Source organism: Carcharodon carcharias, chromosome 16, assembly GCF_017639515.1.
Source record: "Carcharodon carcharias isolate sCarCar2 chromosome 16, sCarCar2.pri, whole genome shotgun sequence".
Taxonomy (NCBI): domain Eukaryota; kingdom Metazoa; phylum Chordata; class Chondrichthyes; order Lamniformes; family Lamnidae; genus Carcharodon; species Carcharodon carcharias.
This window is the reverse complement of record NC_054482.1, coordinates 30443750-30463642: the sequence shown is the minus strand read 5'-3', so window position 1 is coordinate 30463642 and position 19893 is coordinate 30443750. Positions and strand designations below refer to the sequence as shown.

General features: G+C 46.6%; 1 protein-coding gene across 5 annotated transcripts in view; it reads right to left on the bottom strand.

Moving 5' to 3' along the window:
• The window catches only part of LOC121289081 (retinoic acid receptor RXR-gamma-A-like), a 356162-nt gene that overhangs the window by 131326 nt on the left and 204943 nt on the right, over positions 1-19893 (bottom strand). For 4 of the 5 annotated variants that reach the window (XM_041208080.1, XM_041208078.1, XM_041208076.1 and 1 more), the window contains 3 exons: positions 10673-10811; positions 5878-6057; positions 3791-3993 (listed from right to left, as the gene is read on the bottom strand). In XM_041208080.1, the coding sequence (XP_041064014.1) occupies positions 3791-3993; positions 5878-6057; positions 10673-10811 (522 nt within the window). The remainder of the gene's footprint in view (positions 1-3790; positions 3994-5877; positions 6058-10672; positions 10812-19893) is intronic. The other variant, XM_041208077.1, reaches the window with a different exon arrangement.

Here is a 19893-nt window from a genome sequence, read left to right as displayed (position 1 = left end):
AGGAGGGAATTGACTAAAACCAGGGAAGAAGCAAGACAATTCCAACAGCTCCACTAAGGCTATAGTGAAGACAAATGAATGATCAGAGCATCACTAGAGGAAAGGGCAAGAGCCTGATGAGCCAGACATTTCTTCTGGGGTGTCAATGATGCTTTGTCCAGGATTCAATTCTCGTACGCTTTCCTTCATCCTCTTCAGGTTCGACTGCAAGCAACAAACATGCTTCAGCCATCTCCATGCTGTCTCTGCCCTCTGGCCACATGTCATAAAGCACTTGCAGTGGCATCACTAGGTTGCTTTTTTAGAATGCCCTTTAACCCACTAGATAAATGTCAACCCAGGCATCTCATTGAGCAGCCGGGCTTGGGTCTGTCTGTTCTCTTTGTAGCAAGCAGGCATCTGTTGTGCTCAAGGGCAATTTGTTGCCCTTTCTGTAAACTCGAGATCATCTCAAACTCTGCTGTCTGCGTTCTCACTCGCACCAAGCTCCATTCACTCATATCATCATCTCCTGTTCTCGCTGACCCTTGTCGGCTCCCAGTTCAGCAATGCTTTGAATTTAACAATTCTCATCCTTTTGTTCAAATCACTCCAATGCCTCACCCCTCTCTATCTCTGGAATCTCCTCCAGCCTCACAGCCCTCCAACCGTGCTCCTCTAATTCTGGCCTCTCGAGCATCCCCGATTTTAATCGCTCCGCCATTGGTGGCGGAGCCTTAGGCATGAGGCCCTAAGCTCTGGAATTCCTTCATTAAAGCTTCTTCATGTCTCCTCCTTTAGGACCCTCTAAAGATTTACCTCTCAAATCAAGATTTGGGTTATCTGTCCTAATATCTCCTCATGTGCCTTTGTGTCAAATTTTGTTCAACACGCTGCTAGGGATACTTACTACATTAGAGGTGCTATATAAATGCAAGTTGTTGTTGTTACTAAGGCCCTTTCTCCTCCTGTCCAGAATCTAATGTCCAGCTAAAGGCTTCCAATGAGATGTAAATGTCTGGACAAAGGAAAAGGTTCTGACTGCATCACTGTTACTGCACTGTCACTGTTTAGCATCTCTACAATCAGTTTAAGAACAATGGGAATCATAAAGGTGGGGAGGTCGAACTTAAGTTAGACATTCAAGTTTTGGTTATCTCGCTAACTTTAACAATCCATGGGTGAACGTTTGCTTAACATGCACAGATATGAGGAAGGAGCTTATTTTGTGCACAGGATAAAAGGCAGAGGGACAAGAGTAGGTCATTGAGCCAGTGCAAGATGAAAGGCTTCGTCAACATGTCTCTCTTTTCAATATTCAAAGTTCAGTTTTGACATTTTCAATTCGCTCCCAGCCTCAACAGCTTTTCAGGGGAAAGAGAGTTCTGGATTTCCACAACCCCTTGTGTGAAGAAGTACTTCCTGACATCACCCCTGACCGGCCTAGCTCAGGCTTTGCGCCCTTGTTCTGGATTCCCTCCATGAGAGGAACTGGTTTCTCTCTGTCGACCTTAACAACTCTTTTAATCATCTTAAACACTTCAATTAGATCACCCCCTTAATCTTCTACCCTCAAGGGTAGCCCAGTCAATGCAGCCAGTTCTCATAACATAAACCTTTTAGGCTCAGTATCATCCTGGTGAATAAAAGAGGTTTGGTGTCCAAATTCAGTTTGGCTTTCATCTGAGTGTGAGAGTGACAGCCCTAGGTTCAATTCAGGCCAACTCCAAGTATATTTAAACCACCACAGTTCAAACTGGGAGGCAGCAGGATGGAAGAAAGATGGGAATCTGTGCTCAGTTGCTATGGAAACCCTGAAGGCTGACATTTTTGTGCTCAAGCAGCTGTGTTGCTCCACCCTGATGACAATGACTCAGACTCCAAACGGGTGCATGTAGCCTTGTTATGCTCTGTTCTTACGTCGAGCTCACTTATAAATTATAAACACAAGGAAAACATATTTGCAGGCAACTGATTTTTAGACAGCCGGCACTGTGGGAGTCTCTGCTGCATCGCCTAACTTTGTCCAATTATTTTCCCTATTTCTGATTTCTGAAATTGAGCGTAGACCACAAAATGGCACTCAGCAGAGCAATATCTAAATTACTCTATTACCTGGCACAGCAGGAGACACTTCATTTAAGAGTTAAGTGGCTATTTCATGTAAAATTAGCTCAAACAAATTGCAGGGCATGCTTTCTCTGTTCTCTGATCTTGCTGTTTCATTTCCTCACAGAGGCAAAGATATGACTTTAACAAAAAGACCAACCATCTCTTCAAGGTTCTGAGACTCCCTCCAAACCTAATCTCCTCTCTTTTCTTGAAGGGGAGGGGACTGGGACGAGCTCCCCCACCCACCCCTGCTCTTGCCTCAGCTGAAGAGGCCCTTCCTTCAGGTTTGAGGTGGGGCAGTGAGGGTAGCACAGCCAAAACTGCCTCAACATACATATGGGCGCACACATGACACAGAAAGGCAGGCACGCCTACACATGGGCACAGAAACAAGGGCATGCACACACACATACAGATACATAGGCACAGGACACCCGCGCACACACACTCAGATATAGAAACACGGACCCATGCACGCACATAAGATATACGCAGGCATGCACACACAAACAGTCACACATGTCGACACGCACATGAAGGCACACAAATGCACATATGCCAGAGACATGCATGGATACACACAGACATGTACAGAGAGACACACACATGCATGCACATATGCTTCCATATGCATGTATGTGGACAGACATGCACATGGACGTATGGGCATGCAGTTACCGGCATACAGACACACATTTGCAAATACGCGCTCACCCAGACACTCGCACACAGCCTCCAGTGGAAAGGTAGCAATAGGTTATGCTAAGGATGCCTGCGACTGATTGTTCTACTCTTCATACATTAAAGCTGCCACAGTTTACATTAGTTAACTCCACACACCTCGGAGCAGCCTGCGCACCCCACACACATTGCAGCTAAAGTAGAACTGTCAGGCTGGGTCATAATCAATGCTGGAAGGTACCAGGCTCAGCAAACTGGATCGTGTTCCTCACTTGCCTCTGCCGGTACCTTCTACACTCCATCAGTAAAGCCCATCCACTCCCAGGAGAGGTGCAGAATGGGATTAGATACACGGGGTTAGATACAGAGTAAAGCTCCCTCTACACTGTCCCCATCAAAGACTCACAGGACAGGTACAGCACGGGGTTAGATACAGAGTAAAGCTCCCTCTACACTGTCCCCATCAAACACTCCCAGGACAGGTACAGCACTGGGTTAGATACAGAGAAAAGCTCCCTTTACACTGTCCCATCAAACACTCCCAGGACCGGTTTGGTTTTAGGACCTCAGTCAGCAGAATGAGGTAACCTTTACCCCATTGGACTTGGCTGGATTCAAACCCAGGCCAGAGGTCACTGCGATCCCAAACCTAAAATCACATTCTTAGCAGCTAACCCAAGTTGCCCGAGTGGTAAAGCAAGAGGGTATGTGAAACAAAGGTCACAGGTCAGAGAATCAAGCGACAGGGCGACCCACACTCGTAAATTGGGAAGCACGTTGTTTAGGGGTGAGTGGCGGAATTAGATAGACTAGGATGGTGAAGGGGGGTAGTGAGAACGCTAGCAAGTTCCCCAGTGTTGGTCAACTAAGGAGACTTAGTGACTCCCTAAATCCAGCTGATCCAGGGGGCTGTGTTGAGGGACAGCAGCCCCCACAGTGAGACAAGGAAAAGTCAAAATAATAAAAAAAGTTCCACAACATTTAAATAGTAAAAATTAGTACTGATACTTGTTCTTACATTAAGCAGAAAGAGAGGTGGAAGGGAATCTGTACTACACACCGAATTTCCTGGACTGGCATCCACATACGTCTCTGTCTTTGGCTCTACAGCCAGTTCCGCTTCTAGAATCTTCTCCACGGGCATGTCGTCATTGACACTGCTGCTGGGCTCCAGCTCATTGTCACTTCTCTCCTTCCCCCGCTGCCTCTCCTCCTGCACGGCTGCAAGAAAATTGGAAACTGTGTAGAAAGCAGAAGATGGACTGAGAAACACACGACACTTTTACACCCTGTAATCGGATGTCCTTTCGATTTTTCCCTCTCGGTCGCCAACTGCTTTCTGCTGCCCTGCCCAGGTCCCCCAGTTCTTGGCAAAGAGCCGAGGCAGCGAGCCACTGAGCGTGCTGAGGGAGGGAGGGAGGGGTGGGTCACCCGATTCTGCCCCTATCCAATGCCCACACCTTCCAGTGAGAGTCACAGTGGGTGTGTTGCTGATGTGGGAATCCCTGCTCCTGAGCTACCTCAGGCCCTGATGGTCTCTCACCATCACTCTCTATAGCTGATACAGTGCTGATGAGAGCGATGGTGTTGGCGCTGTATCAACGCTCGCTTCCCCTCTTGTCCTTTACTAATGAGCCAAGCAGGATGTGCAGATTGGTAACCGTCCCCTTGGCTACAAGGGTGCTGGACAAATGACCCTGTGACTCCAGGGCTAGGAGGTAGTTTCTGGTTCCTCGCGTGGGGCCACTGTCTGAGGTGATTCTGGTGTCACTCAGCGACTCAGGGCTGGAGGGTAAATCTCTGCACCCTGGATACTTCAACTTTTGGGGACTGGCATTACATTTATTTTAAATCGTTTATGTGGTGGAGACAAGGAGCCCCTGATTCAGCTCATCAGCTGCTGAAGCCCTCACTCATGCCTTCATTACCTCTAGACGTGACTATTCCAAAACACTCCTGTCCACTCTCCCACAATCTACCCTCCGGAAACACGAGGTCATCCTAAACTCCTGTTCACCAATCACCTCCATGCTTGCTGACTGACAAGCACTCTCAATCAAGCAAGGCCCTGATTTTTAAATTCTCACCATTGTCTTCAAATCCCACTATGGTCTCGAAAATGTACAGCCCCATAATCCCCCAACATATCTGCACTCAAACAAGCCTGGGCTTCCTGATTTTAACCGCTTGACTATTGGTGGCCGTGTCTTCAGCTGTCTGGGCCTTAAGCTCTGGAACTCCCTCCATACACCGTCGGCCTCTTTCATTTTTCCACCGTGAAGATACAAATTAAAATCTACGCCTTTGACTGAGCTTTTCATTATCTGGCCTAATATCTCTTTATGTTCTTGCAGTCTAATTTTCCTCCATAACACTTGTTTAAAGCACTTTGTGACATTTTATTACATCAAAGGCTCTATATAAATAATTAGTAGTTGTTGTAAATCTCCCTCTACACTGTCCCCATCAAACACTCCCAGGACAGGTACAGCACGGGGTAAAGCTACCTCTACACTGTCCCCATCAAACAATCCCAGGACAGGTACAGCACGGGTTTAGAGGCAGAGTAAAGCCCCCTCTACACTGTCTCCTTCAAACACTCCCAGGAAAGGTACAGCAAGGGGTTAGATACAGAGTAAAGCTCCCTCTACACTGTCCCATCAAACACTCCCAGGGCAGGTACAGCATGGGGTTAGATACAGAGTAAAGCTCCCTCTACACTGTCCCATCAAACACATCAGGACAGGTACAGCACGGGGTTAGATACAGAGTAAAGCTCCCTCTACACTGTCCCATCAAACACTCCCAGGGCAGGTACAGCACTGGGTTAGATACAGAGTAAAGCTCCCTCTACATTGTCCCATCAAACACATCAGGACAGGTACAGCACAGGGTTAGATACAGAGTAAAGCTCCCTCTACACTGTCCCCATCAAACACTCCCAGGTTAGGGACAGTCTGGGGTGGCTGTAGGCACTCTTGGGGGGCTCACAGATCATAGGTCCAAAACACAAAACTCCCCAAATTGGACCCCAAACCCTCTCTGGAATGCTTGATGTCAGCTAGTTTGCTGTTTGTTGAGTGAGGGCGAAGGGGCTGGATCTACCTTCTCTTTTCATTCCCGTGGCCAGGCATTTTTGATAGCGGCAGTATTGGCAGCGATTTCGCTGACGCTTGTCGATTATGCAGTCCTTGGTGTCACGACAAGTGTAGGTGAGGTCCTTGCGCACAGTCCGTTTAAAGAAGCCTTTGCAGCCCTCGCAGCTGTACACCCCGTAATGCTTTCCTGGAGAGAGACAGAAAGTTAGCTGCAGCGAGGAAGGGGTGAGCACTCACCAGACTGACCTCAAAAGGCATTAGACAGAAATTCACATTAACAGGCCAATTGGCCCAACTGATCTATGCCAATTTTTAATCTCCAAATGAACCTCCTCCCACTCTTCTTTACCTCAGCCTGTCAATGTATCCTTTTCCTTTCTCCTTCATGTATTTATCAAGCTTCCCCTTACATCTAACTATTTGCCACAACTACTCCATGTGGTAGCAAGTTCCACATTTCCATTTTCTTGGTAAAGGAGCATCACCTGAATTCCTTATCAGTTTTATTAATGACCATCAAACATTTATAACCAGTTGTTTTGGTCTCTGCTGTTAATAGAATGCAAGCTGGTTTATGAAATCAAAACCAAGGCACAGAGCTTTTCTTAACTGAGAGAGTTTATTGACTTTGTTCAGTCTCACAGCTCCCTCCCACCCAGTGTCCCAGCTATCCCCTATTTATATGTGCTCAAAGCACTTAATTAAACAATGCCCTACACCTGTGTATTCTAATAATATATTTAACAAACCATTAACATCTGCCACAAGTGGAAACATCTCTATGTTGGTCTTATCCAACACTTCCAGAATTTTAAAGACATCTATCAGCTCACTCTAGAGAAAATAACACAGCCTGTTCAATTGTTCCTGATTAGGTATATCCTCATAGTTGTGCTTTCATCCTGGTAAATCATTTTTGTACCTTCTCTAGTGACTCTATATCCAGAGCTGCGCACAGCATTCCATGCATGGCCTATTCGAGGATTCTGTACAAGTTAAACTTGGATAAGGCCCATCAGTATCCCCTCCTCAACAATTAGGTAGTCAGGCGATGAGGTGTTGTATCTTGGTGGGCCAAATCCTTGAGGGGTGATGGTGGGGGAGGGGTGGGAGTGGTGATGAATATAGTTTAAATCCCTGTCCCCATTAATACACTGACAGCTCCTGTCACTGATAATCTGATGATGTCATCTCTCTGGCACAAGAAATGACAACATGAAGAGTGGCCCTTCCCCTAACCTCTAGGCCCCCAAGAACATTAAAACAGGACAATGTAGGGGGTCAAACAAATAAAGACAAACAGGAGGAATGGGATCTGACACGTTCCTGAGCCACAGGTACCTTTCAATTTTCCCAGCTTTTCCATAATTTCCTCCCCCTCTGCTGTCGTCAGCTAAACCTCCTCTGTATCATTTTTAAAAATTTATTTTCCTGGCCCAATCCTTTCCTCTTTTACCTTTATCTCATCATCATTGAATCTCTCCTCTCCATTACAGACCTTCCCTTTTTGTCCATTCCCTCTCCCTGGTCCCTTGCTTAAAAGTTGTTCATTTATAGCATGTTCCAGTTCTGATGAAAGGTCATTGGGGGGTGGTGGTGGTGGGGCGTATATCATGGTGGTGGGCAGTGTGAAGATGGTGGTGTATAATGTCACTGGATTAACAATCCAGGGGCTCAGACTAATGCTCTAGGACACAGGTTCAAATCCCACCATGGCAGCTGGTGGAATTTAAATTAATTGATAAATTTGGAACTGGAAACTAGTCTCAGTGATGGTGATCATGAAACTATCATCGATCATCGTAAAAACCCATCTGGTTCACTAATACCCTTTTAGGGAAGGAAATCTGCCAACCTTACCTGGTCTGGCCTACATGTAACTCCAGACCCCACAGCAATGTGGTTGACTCTTAACTGCCCTCTGAAATGGCCCAGCCACGCAGTTCAAGAGCAATTAGGGATGGGCAACAAATGCTGGCCTTGCCAGTGACGCCCACATCCCATTAAGGAATAAAGAAAAGTTGGGCTGAGTGGCCTGTTTCTGTGCCACAAGACTATTTGATATTTGTTCCTCAACTAACGTTACCTAGAAAGAGGTCACTTGCTGTTACTGGAATCTCCTGCTCCTATTTATATATCGACCACTTTGAAGAACGGAGTAGGGCTTTATTTACATAAATGTAGGTTTATATTTATCAGACCCAAAGCCTGATCTTGACCACCTCCTGTTTAGTGTCTGCATTTGACTGGAGACTGCCTGCAATGCTCACAACCCCAACCGCAGCAAACAGAGGATGGCTGACGGAGTGTCAACCCATTTCCTACCCTCCGAGACGATGGGGTTACCCACCCTCCACATGTAGCCACTCAATTCAGACAGGAATGATACACACCCCCCACCTACTGTTGCTTTGAATGAACCCTCCAACTTTCAGATGGTGGAAGTGTTTCAGGTGGTTAAGAGAATAGCTGGCAATTGAGTAGGGGCTGTTGAAGATCGAGTCTGATTGTTTGCAAACACTCCATTCATTATTGCAATCATCACTTGTTCATGTTCCTGTTGATTGAAGTGTGTGGTGGGTCCACTAACCAGCCCCACTTAGAAATTCAGAGTGCCCTAATTAAAGCATTCATAATGTAAGAGATTTGAATGTAATTGCTGGGTTCATCAATCATTTAATAGTTTTCAAAGTTCAGCTTAGATCAGTTGTACTCTTGCAGACATTAAAAGGAAACTTGAATTTTAGCTGTGCCTTTCATGACCTCAGGATGTTCCAAAGTGCTTTACAGCCATTAAGTACTTGTGAAGTGTAGTCACTGTCGCAACTAGAGCAGCTAGTTTGCACACAGCCAGATCCCACAGACAGCAATGTGATAACGACCAAATGATCTGTTTTGATCATGTTGACAGAGGGATAAACATTGTCCAGGAGACCAGGGAGAACTCCCCAGCTCTTCTTTGGAATAATGCCATGGGATCTTTTACATCCACCTGAGAGGGCAGACTACATCTGATCTGGAAGACAGCACCTCCGACAGTGCAGCATTCCCTCAACGCTGCAAGTGGGAATGTCAGCATGAACAAGAGGCTTTTGGTGGGCAATTGCCTCTGGGAAATGCTGAACTTTTAAAAAAAAATTTTGGCTGAAGGACTCAGGCATGGCCAAACTCTGGAGTTTTTGAAAGGGATCAGACGGGGGAGGAGGGTGGGAATGGAATACAATTACAACACTGTCAATAAGATCAGGATTAAGATTTCCTGCTTTTAGCCTTGGCCAGCATGCGTTTCACGTTACAGACGGGGACAGGGTGTTTCATCATGTATGCAGGCTCATAAAATTCCATGCTTGTACCACACCGCACATAGCGGGAACCAGAGATCATGAGAAATCCCACTCACAAACTAAACAAGGGATTATTTCAGTAAGTTGCCACATTGCCCAATCAACCACCACAACCCTAGGGCTAAAAGTTGAGTGTTAACTTGCCATCCGCACTTGCTAGCTTTCCCTTTCTGCCAGTGTGTGGTCCACTAGTTCTTCCGCCAGATTATACAAAACCTTTCTAAATCGCAGCTTAAGCCTCAGCTGCAGCATTATGCCGGATTCTGGGCATTTAGGAAGGACGTAGGAGGTTCACTAGGTGGATTCCTGGGATCGGGAGTGGTGTTGTCCGCCAGGAAAGGTTGGACAGGCTGGTCCTGTATCCATTGGATTTTAGAAGAATGAGAGGCGATCTTATTTGAAACATACAAGATCCTGAGGGGACTTGACAGGGTGGATGCTGGAAGGATGGGAGCGATTAGAACTGGGGGACACAGTTGAAAAATAAGGGGTCTGCCATTTAAGATGGACTCTCCATGAGGGTCGTGAATCTTTGGAACACTCTTCCCCAGAGAATGGTGCTGGCAGGGTCAATGAATATTTTTAAGGCAGAAGTAGATAGATTCTTGATTAACAAGGGAGTCAAAGTTCTATCAGGGGGTAGGTGGGAATGTGGAGTTGAGGCTACAATCAGATCAGCCATGATCTTACTGAATGGCAGAGCAAGCTCAAGGGGCTGAATGGCCTACTCTTGCTCCTAATTCGTATGCTTGTATGTCAAGGCCTTGGAAAGGGTGTGGATTTAAATGCGTTATACCAAGGATGAAGGAGTTCGTGAGGGGAAGGCTAAAGGCTTGATAGAGGTGTTCAAAATTATTATGGATCTTGACAGAGCAAATAAAGATAAATGTCATTGGCAAAAGAGCCAGAGGGAAGATGAGGAGAAAGTTTTCACTGCAGCGTATTTTAATCCTGAATACACTGTCTGAAAGGGTGGTGGAAGTAGATTCAATAGCAACTTTCAAAAGGGAACTGGATAAATACTTGATGGGAAAAAAAACATTGCGGGAGAATGGGGAATGCTCAGGAAAATATGAGAGACAGGATAGCTCTTTCAAAAAAAAACAGCACAGACATGACGGGCCAAATGGCCTCCTTTTGTACTGTATCATTCTATGATTCTATGACTGTACTCACTTGTTCAGGCCACATCAGTTGCCATGGGTATCCTTTCATGCTTAAAAACGACAGCCAATTACGTCACCAAAGAATCAAACATTACCGGGTTGGAATCCGATCTGGTTCCGGTGCGAACAACATACAAGATGCAGCAACAACAAGGGTTAAACGCAACAGCCCTTACTGATGGGAATAACCAGAGCCGCTGAGGGACTATGGCTGAAATCTTTGAGGTGAATGTTTGCTGATGGTAGGCTCTTGTTGTCAGTGCAAAGATTTGAGGGCAGGTTGCAGTATTACCTGAGGATCGGTCTCCACATATCGCGCAGATATGCTTAGCAATCGAGTTGGGGCTGTAGCAGTTCATGTTCCCAAGTCCGCTCAGGCCGGGTGGTGGTTTAATATCCTCCGTACTACTGACGTTGTTCACTGCGTTAATCTGAGTGAAAGCAAAGAAGTTGATTTAGAAACGTGCGGACCCTGCTGCTGAGAATCACCTGGGAAGAATAGGTAGCTACTGTGCTCTTGGAAATGTGTACACGGTACAATATAAAATAGAGAAAATATTTTTCTCCGTGCAGCCTTTGCAGTCGTTAACGTGTCTCCAAAAATACGTGAGCTGTAATAAGGCAGAAGGAGCTTCACGTGGAACATAAACACCAGCACAGACTAGTTAGACTGCTTCCATACTTAATGTCATTCAAAGTTAGAGGGTGGCTTCATTTTCCACTGATACAACGGTTGCAAGAGTTGTAAGTACACACACACACACACACACACACGCACACAGACACACGCACACAGACACACGCACACAGACACGCACACGCATGCACGCACACACGTATGCATGCACACACACATGCATGCACACACACACACACGCATGAACGCATGCACGCACACACACACACGCATGCACGCACACACATGCACGGACACACGCGCACACGCATGCACGCACACAGATGCGTACGCGCACACACGCACACGCGTGCGCACACACACATGCGCACACACACACACACGCGCGCGCACACACACACACACACGCGCGCACACACACACACACGCGCGCACACACACACACACACACACACACACACACACACACACGCGCACACACACACACAGCAGAAAAGCAACTTTGAAAAATGCCAACTATCTCAGCCACCTAAGGCTGGTGCTGATGCTTACAAGGATTTTTCCATTTGCAAGGCTCCCTCCCCAAACAGCAGTTAGACTCTGCTCGATCAGAGGTTGTGTTTACCAAACAACATTGACTCTTTTTGGCCTCAAAGGACACAGCTGTGCTTTAGCAGCAAAATAATACACTTCCCATTGCAACTTATTAGGGCCCATACCAAACAGAATACCACTGAGCAGAAGGCGCATCGCAATTTTCTGATATGCAGGGTTGGCGTGCACTGTTAGCACTTCTTTTGATAAAATCTACCCTTGTGTATGCCAGTCAGAGCCCCAGTGAGCATTGACTTGCAATGAATTAACGCACAGGTTTAGCGAAAGCCAGTTCGTTTGCTGCTCAGGGCACGGGCAGAGTGATGTTTCCCAGTCACAGGAGTTGGGAGTGCTGTGGGGTTGCGAGGAGGTGCGCATGAAGTTTTAAAACAAGAAACGACTCAGGTCTTTGTCCCTTTCTGAGCAGAGCAGTGCTGGCACCATTCACCCAAAGCCAAATGGCGCAGCATTGAAGGGGCCCAACGCCTGCTTTGTCAGGGCTGCTGACAAAATAAAGGTTCATCACTGGGCTGAACGTAGATGAAGATCAGGCACCAAGTGACCCCACCCTTAACCTCATGGCCATTTTAGGAGCATGAATCGCATACTACGATGTTGAATTTATATACCATTAAGTCTTGAGGAAACCTCATGCAAACCATTTATACATCAAATGATAAAGCATTTGATTTCCTGACTATTGAAAAGCAATAATTTCAAGAAAAATTTCATCACACCAGTGATATGCTAGGAACCTTTATTATTCAGTCATATAGAACTATCTTATCAAGGTGTGATTGCCTTCCAATTTAGGCAAAGAATCTTGCCAAGAATCCGCTACAAAGACTATAAACATTTTGGGCTCTCTCTTTAAAAGTTTAAATTTTCACACCAGTATAAATACTGTGTAAATATGGATGTTACATAAAGTTAGTATTGTGCTCTATTCTTTATTTTGCTTTTATGGATTCTTATACATTTAAATAAATCCGACTCAGTAGTTTAGCCTGTGATTTATTGTGATTCAGAATTAATTATTAAACAAGCTATTCTAAATGGAGAATAGAAACATGGGTTTCAGTTCATGTGGCACATGTCCGCTTATGGAAACTGTCCCTATCAAAATGGAAAAGAGGTTAGGAAGAATCTTGAACTGGAAAAGCACTTAAAACAACAACAATTAGCAACACCAATCTAACCTCACATAAAGTGGTTTCTCTCTATCTCTCATACACACAGTTCAGAGGATGATGTTTTTGTTCTTTAATAATCACTAGTTTATGTACAGAAGGCAGCAAGGACCAAAGCTGTTTTTGTTAAAGCATCATAGTTTTCATAAAAATATTGACACCACCATGTCAATAAGTTGCAGGCAGGGCTGGAGACGAATTGTGGTTTTAGTTTACAGTTCCTGAATATTACCAGATAAAACTGTGTGCAATGGCTGGGTCTGGCCCTGGCACTCCAACGACATCCATTTTCAGGCCTAATTGATTCAGCATCTACAGCGTCCACCTTCTACAAGGCGCAAGTCAGGAGTGTGATGGAATACTCTCCCTTTGCCTGGATGAGTGCGGCTCCAACAACACTCAAGAAGCTCAACACCATCCAGGACAAAGCAGCTCGCTTGACTGGCATCCTACCCACCATCTTAAACATTCACTCCATCCACCACCGATGAATAATAGCAGCAGAGTGTTACCATCTACAAGATGCACTGCAATAACGATCAAACCTCCTTTTGATAAAATCTGTCACCTCTACCATCTGGAAGGACAAAGACAGCAGATACATGGGAACACCACCACCAGCAAGTCCCCCTCCAATTCACACACCATCCTGACTTGGAACGATATTGCCAATCCTTCACTGTCGCTCCGTCAAAGTCCTAGCTTTGCAGCACAGAGACAACGAGTGCCCCAGACATATATAAATGATGACAGCATTTCCTGGGAATGCTGGAATTCAACTTTCGCTTGTTGGTTTCAACCAAGTCAGCATGTGTTATCCCTGGATCCTCATCAGACAGCACACATGTTCAGCTCAAAACCCCAAACAGTTTGCAAACTATTTTGATGCCCTAAATGTGAACCATGAGATTATGTATATACATTGGAAGTGTTGTGAGAAGCAAGGAAACATTGTGCCTGGCTCCTTCACTAACACAGTGCCAATCTGGGTCAGCTGGTAGAGCACTTACCTCTGGAAACCATGGGTGGACTAGTGCTCCTAATCCAGGCTCATACTGCAGTGCAGTAGCGAGGGAGTGCTGCACTGTCAGAGGTGCCGTCTTATGGGTGAGACTTTGAACCAAGGTCTGCCCTCTCAGGTGGAAAAGTAAAAGATCCCACGGCACTAATTCAAAGTAGAGAAGTTGAGTTCTTCTGGTGTTGACCAGGAAACTCAAAAAAACAAACTAACATCAGTTCATTGTACTTCCACCTCTGTAACACAGCCCTAAAGCTCAGCTGCTCAACTCTTGTCCTTGCCTGACCGTTTAGGTGCTCTCACAGTCAGCCTCACATCATAACCTTCAAAACTATTCCTGTATCAAGTCCCACTCACCGCTCTCCCCTGTCTTGTGCTGGCTAGCCTGAATTGGCCCTAGAGATAGGTGGGGGGAGGAAGGTGGGGGGCATGCCTAATACCACCAGTTTAAAATGATATCCCTCCCCACCTTTGTAACCTTCTCCAACCCTGCAACTCCCCCTCAAACACTTCATTTCTAACACTCTGGCCTCTCTTGTGCACCCTCCCCTCCACTGGGAGCCATGTCTTAAGCTGCCTGAATCCCAAGCTCTGGAATTCTCACCAATCCCTTTCCTTAAACCTTTGAGGGATTCCAATAAGTTGGGGGGGGTTGGTGGTGGTGGTGGGGGAGGAGGGAATGCCTTACTGAAGGGGTTCCAAACCAGGAAAAGTAATTTCATGAAGCTGAACCTTGGGCCTTTTCATGTGTTTTTCCCTTGAGGGAAGATTTGACCTTAAAGTGTTGAGGTTGTATGGGACTCGCTGAGGAGAAATGTGGAAAGGCCAGGTGCCCTGTGGAACTGGAAAAACACGCATCTTTCCTTGATGTTCCTTTTTTCCCTAAAACAGAATTCAACCCCAGTCACCTTAGACCTAAAGCGAAGGAGCAAGAGAAACGTTCCCCACGCGGACAGAGCCCACCACCTGGGAGATACAAATATGGCGCGCCAGAAATAACAGCTACTCTCATGGGATCGCAAACCAGGTTCATTCACGCCCTTTAGCAGGATAGTCAAGCGTGAGGGGACATCTAAACTGAACCAGCCTCCATACTCATCTGATGTTAAATTGGACCGGGGGTGACCAGTGAATTGACCCCGCCTCCCCCTCTCCCCAGCCCGTACGGCATGCCGATTACTGCCCTGTTTGAGGCAAATTAACCCAAGGGCTGGAACTCGGGAGCTTATTAGTTTGTGGAGCTCAGTGCCGCATGCCATGGGACAGTTGGCTGGAAGCTGCGAGGCAAACCTACCCTCACCGACACAGCAAGAGCAATCCCTGCAGCACTGCAAGTGGCTGCTGTACAGTCAGCACAGGGTCCGAAGGTAGCTCAAAAGTTTCTTGCTTTCAAAGACTCTTTGCCAACTGCAGGGTAAGAAACAAAAGGGACAAGGGAAAGATAGGGAGAATAAAAGATGCAAAGAGAGAGAGAGGAGAGAAAAAAAAACCCTGTATTTATACAACACCATCAAACACCACAGGACATCTCAAGGTGATTTACAGCTAATGAAGCATTTACGAAGTGTGGTTGTAATATAGTTTCCCCCCTTCCAGTATTTTTCTTTCATTTGAGGGGAAGGGAAGCATTAATTTACTGAATGCTTTATAGCCAACTGGACAGTGTGTGTGCGTTAACAGTGGGCGAGGGCTGTCTCAGGTTCAATTAGGATAAGTGTTTCATGGTCTAAGAGGCAAGCAGCACCACAACATCCAACATCAGTGCGAACAGGGTCTTGAGGAGGGCAGGGGAGTGGGGTCCATGGAACTGTACCCAGTGAGAGTCAACATCTTCAGGAGTGGAGGGGAGTGGGGACCATGGAACTGTACCCCAGTGAGAGTCAGCACCTTCAGGAGGGGATGGGAGTGGGATCCATGGAAGTGGGGGAGTGGGATCAGTGGGGGAATTGGACCTCAGTTGTGCTGCTGCAGTGCTGCCTCCATGAAGCCCTCAGTCATTCTGAGCTCCAGTGCCTGCGCTTTTCCACTTTCCAAGTTGCTGCCAGTTTTGCTCTTTAACTACAAACAATGCTAGAAGAATAGAAGGGTACAAAAATGCAGGAGATGTGACTTGGAATTGGAGATTAGTCGAATCATACCGCACTCTCTTATCTCACTTCACTTGAACACTCTGGGCCCTGGGTTTCTGCTCCAGTGCTCTGTGGTTTTTTTGTTTGCAATTTGCCTGCAGTTGGCTAAACCAGCGTGAAAGAGTGGCATCTGAAGAGCAAATCGAGTTTTTTTGCGATAGTTTAATAAATTGGCTGTGTGGGTTTCTGCTAATTTGCAGAACTGTTTGTGAATCTTAAAGGAGCACATTTTTTGCTGGTTCTTCTGGGAGGAAGGGCACTATCTGGAATGTTTCTAACATTCTTCAGGATAACGGTGTTTAATATACTGAGTGACTGTCTCCTGGATCCTAATACAACAAGGAATCCCGTTCAGTCTCCTAAAATTGTTTTCAGCTGTTTAAGATGGAGTTTCTCACGGGTGTGAGCTACCACAGGCCGATTAAATTGCTAATTTTTCGCTGTAAGCCTATTTTCAGCTGTATTGGTAAAACTGTACTATGGTACCAAACTTAAATATGTCACAGAATATTTTTTGAAGCAACATTTTTGAAAGAAAAAATGTAAATATATTGAAACCCTGTCTGAATGCGGATTCATGGCAGATCTCACATTGGGCGATATCCAAAATGGTTTGAGCAGAATCCTGAACAAAAACAAACACTTTCCTAAATTAGTGCAATCCTCAGTGCAAATTGTGCCCAATTGCACCCTAACATACACACTTCCCTGTGATAATTCTGCTCCACTGTACCTCTGTGGACAGGCAGAGCATCACCTCCAGCCGAAATGAAGGCTCTAAGGGTGGAAAGCACACGTTAGCCCCGTCCATTATAACTTCACCAAGCTCATGGTATTTAACAGCAGCAGACACAATGAAAGCCACCCATCAGTCAAGCTCATTGTACGGTCAATGCTAATGGAATGTAACCAGGAAACAAGGATCAGCAGCACAGGGTGGCCAATGCCAGCACCATCACCGTCACAACCATTACCACCAAAGCAGTCACACCAGCCCCACCACCCCATCAGAACCACCACCCCATCAGAACCACCACCCCATCAGAACCACCACCCCATCAGAACCTTCACCAGCAGCACTGTCACCACCAGAGCCTTCCCCACCAGACCCTTCACCATCAGAACCATTACCACCAGAACCTTCACCATCAGAACCATTACCACCAGAACCATTACCACCAGAACCTTCACCATCAGAACCATTACCACCAGAACCATTACCACCAGAACCTTCCCTCTCAGAACCATTACCACCAGAGCCTTCACCATCAGAACCATTACCACCAGAACCTTCCCCCTCAGAACCATTACCACCAAAACCTTCAGCAGCAGCACCTCACTTCAGAACCATCATACCTGCCCACCATCACCAGAGCCACCACCCCGTCAGAACCTTCACATCAGCACCATCAGAACTGTTATTTACTGCTGTATTAAACGTTTACTGATTTGATTTCTGGCACGTGGTTATGATGAGTACCAATAAATCTTTTAATACTCACTAGTACATCAGCTGGCACATTCCCGGAGATATTTCCCAAGACATTGATTCTTCTCAGGCCACTTAACTCATATGTTTGTTGGCATTTTATCCGCTGTGATCTTGTTTAGTTTCCTCACATCTCTCTCTCTCTCTCTCTGAGCCTCACCGATCTGAGTTGGGGGAGCAGAGCCATACTGAATAAGGAGGGAGGGAGGGCAGGAGCTGTCAAGTCTTCCACATGTTACAGCTCAGGGGAGGCCTTTTTTTTTGTGCAGCAGGGAGCTGGTCATTCGTCAGTGCCTGCTGACAGGATTATGTTTGCCGAGCCTGTGGGTCTCAGGAACACCTGGGTAAGGGGCTGCGAGTGCGAGGAGGCTGAAAATGAAGCACTTCTGTCTGGGACAGTTTTACCGTTCTCCCCTTCGCCCATTATCTTGGCCAAGGAACGTAATCTATCACTGGGGAAATAAAACTCCCTAGTCTTCTCCTTGCCCCATAAATCAAAGTGCTCAGTAATGACAGGCCACCCATTGAACCATTGATTGATGGACTGATCACCCACTGATTTTCATATAATGTGCCAGGCCCTGGCTGAATTAACTTGTTGCCATCGCCCCCCCCCAAACCCCCCGGAGGGCAAAGCAGAGAGCTTTGGGGAGGGTATTCCAGAGTTTAGGGTCGAGGTAGCTGAGGACACTGCCTCCAATGGTGGCGTGAAGGAGGTGGGATAAGTACAAGAGGGCAGTATTAGAGGAGCACCAAGGCCTTGCTGGTTTGAGAGCTGGAGGAGGTTAGAGCGATAAGGAGCATTAAGAAAACAGGACTTGTGTTAATCGATGGTTAAAAACACACAAAGCACTTTGCCTGTATCTGGTTTTATTGTACGCAGGTCAACTATCCATCAATTTAATCTGCCACATTGCGACTGGCATCTGGGTGGTGTAGCTGTCCCTCATTGTGTTTTCAAGGCTGGAGGGGTGGGGGGGGGGTGGGGGGGTGGTGGGGGTTAGATTATAGCCGGGAATTCCTTTGGTATACATCCCCCGCCTCCCCCCCATACCATGACTTTGGTAGAAGCCCGTTAAACGGTTGAGGCAGGTTTTGGATGAAGTTACAAAGTGGGATAAACTCTGAGGGAATTCTCAGCGGTCATGTGATGGTGGAGTAAGGGGGGAGGGACAGAGGGGCCTATAGACATGGACCAACGAGGATGCCGGGGGGTTGGATTTTTCTTTGCCCGTTCTCAATGCCTGGTATCTGTCAGGAGGGACAGGTGGAGGGCATTCAGAGCCCATTGAGCCTGTTCTGCTATTCAACTGAATCATGTCAGATCTGCATCTTAAAAATGCCGAAACCCTTGGCGGGGTCCTGAGCGGAAGGGGTTAATCCAGGTCTTCTTGTATGACGGGTCCTTAAATGGCAAGAGCAGCAATGCCTGACAGTCTGGGCTAAACCTTGAATTGAGATCCATTAACAGCAGAGCCACTCAGTCCCACAGGTCACTGCTGTCGCACTCCATTACTGAGGCTGCTGGAGAGCTGTGTTCCTCTGAGTATCCCATCCTTTCACTGCAACATCTTAGCTGCTCCTTGCAAAAATAGAAGGCGATAGACTCGTTCCCGCTGAGTCCATCGCACTGTTGTAGGAATGCAAAAAAAAAAATCACAAAGAGTTTTAATGCCATGAGCTCTCCTGCAAGGAAAGCTGGTCCTCGAGTTGGTGCTCATCTCTTGGTGATGTCGTTGCACTGCACTGTCATTACAGATCAGGAAGGCCATTCAACCCACTGAACTCCAGAGAGATCCCAACATTTCCCATTCGCCATTATTCTAAGGATTTTGCACCACCCCCTACGTATTCTACCTAGGGGTTTATTCCACAGACTGTCCACTCATCGTGGGAAGAAGAATTTCCTGAGTCATGGGATGCTTTCACTGGACTAGTAATCCAGAGGCCCAGGCTAATGCCCTGGGGACACAAGCAGCCTTGAATTAACCCCTTCCACACAGGGACCCCCAAGGGTTTCCACACACATGATAGCTGGTGGAATTTAAATTCAATTAATAAATCTGGGATTGAAAGCCAATCTCATTGATGGCGACTATGAAACTATCATCGATGGCTGCAAAATCCCATCTGATTCACTAACGTCCTTTAGGGAAGGAAATCTGCCATCATTACCCAGTCTGGCCTACATGTGACTCCAGACCCACAGTGATGTGGATGACTCTAAATTGTCCCCTGAAATGGCCTAACAAGCCACTCAGTAAAAGGGCAGTTGCCTTGCTGGCAATGTGCACATCCCAGGAAAGAATAAAAATAATATATACATGAGAGAGAAGAAATTTGAGGGATGTGTTTGGCGGGGGAGTGGGGGGTGTGTGGGGAGGGGGAAACTTGAGTGGGAAGAGGCTCAGGCAGTGTACAAAGACAGGCCTAGAACAGTTGGACCGAAGAGCCTG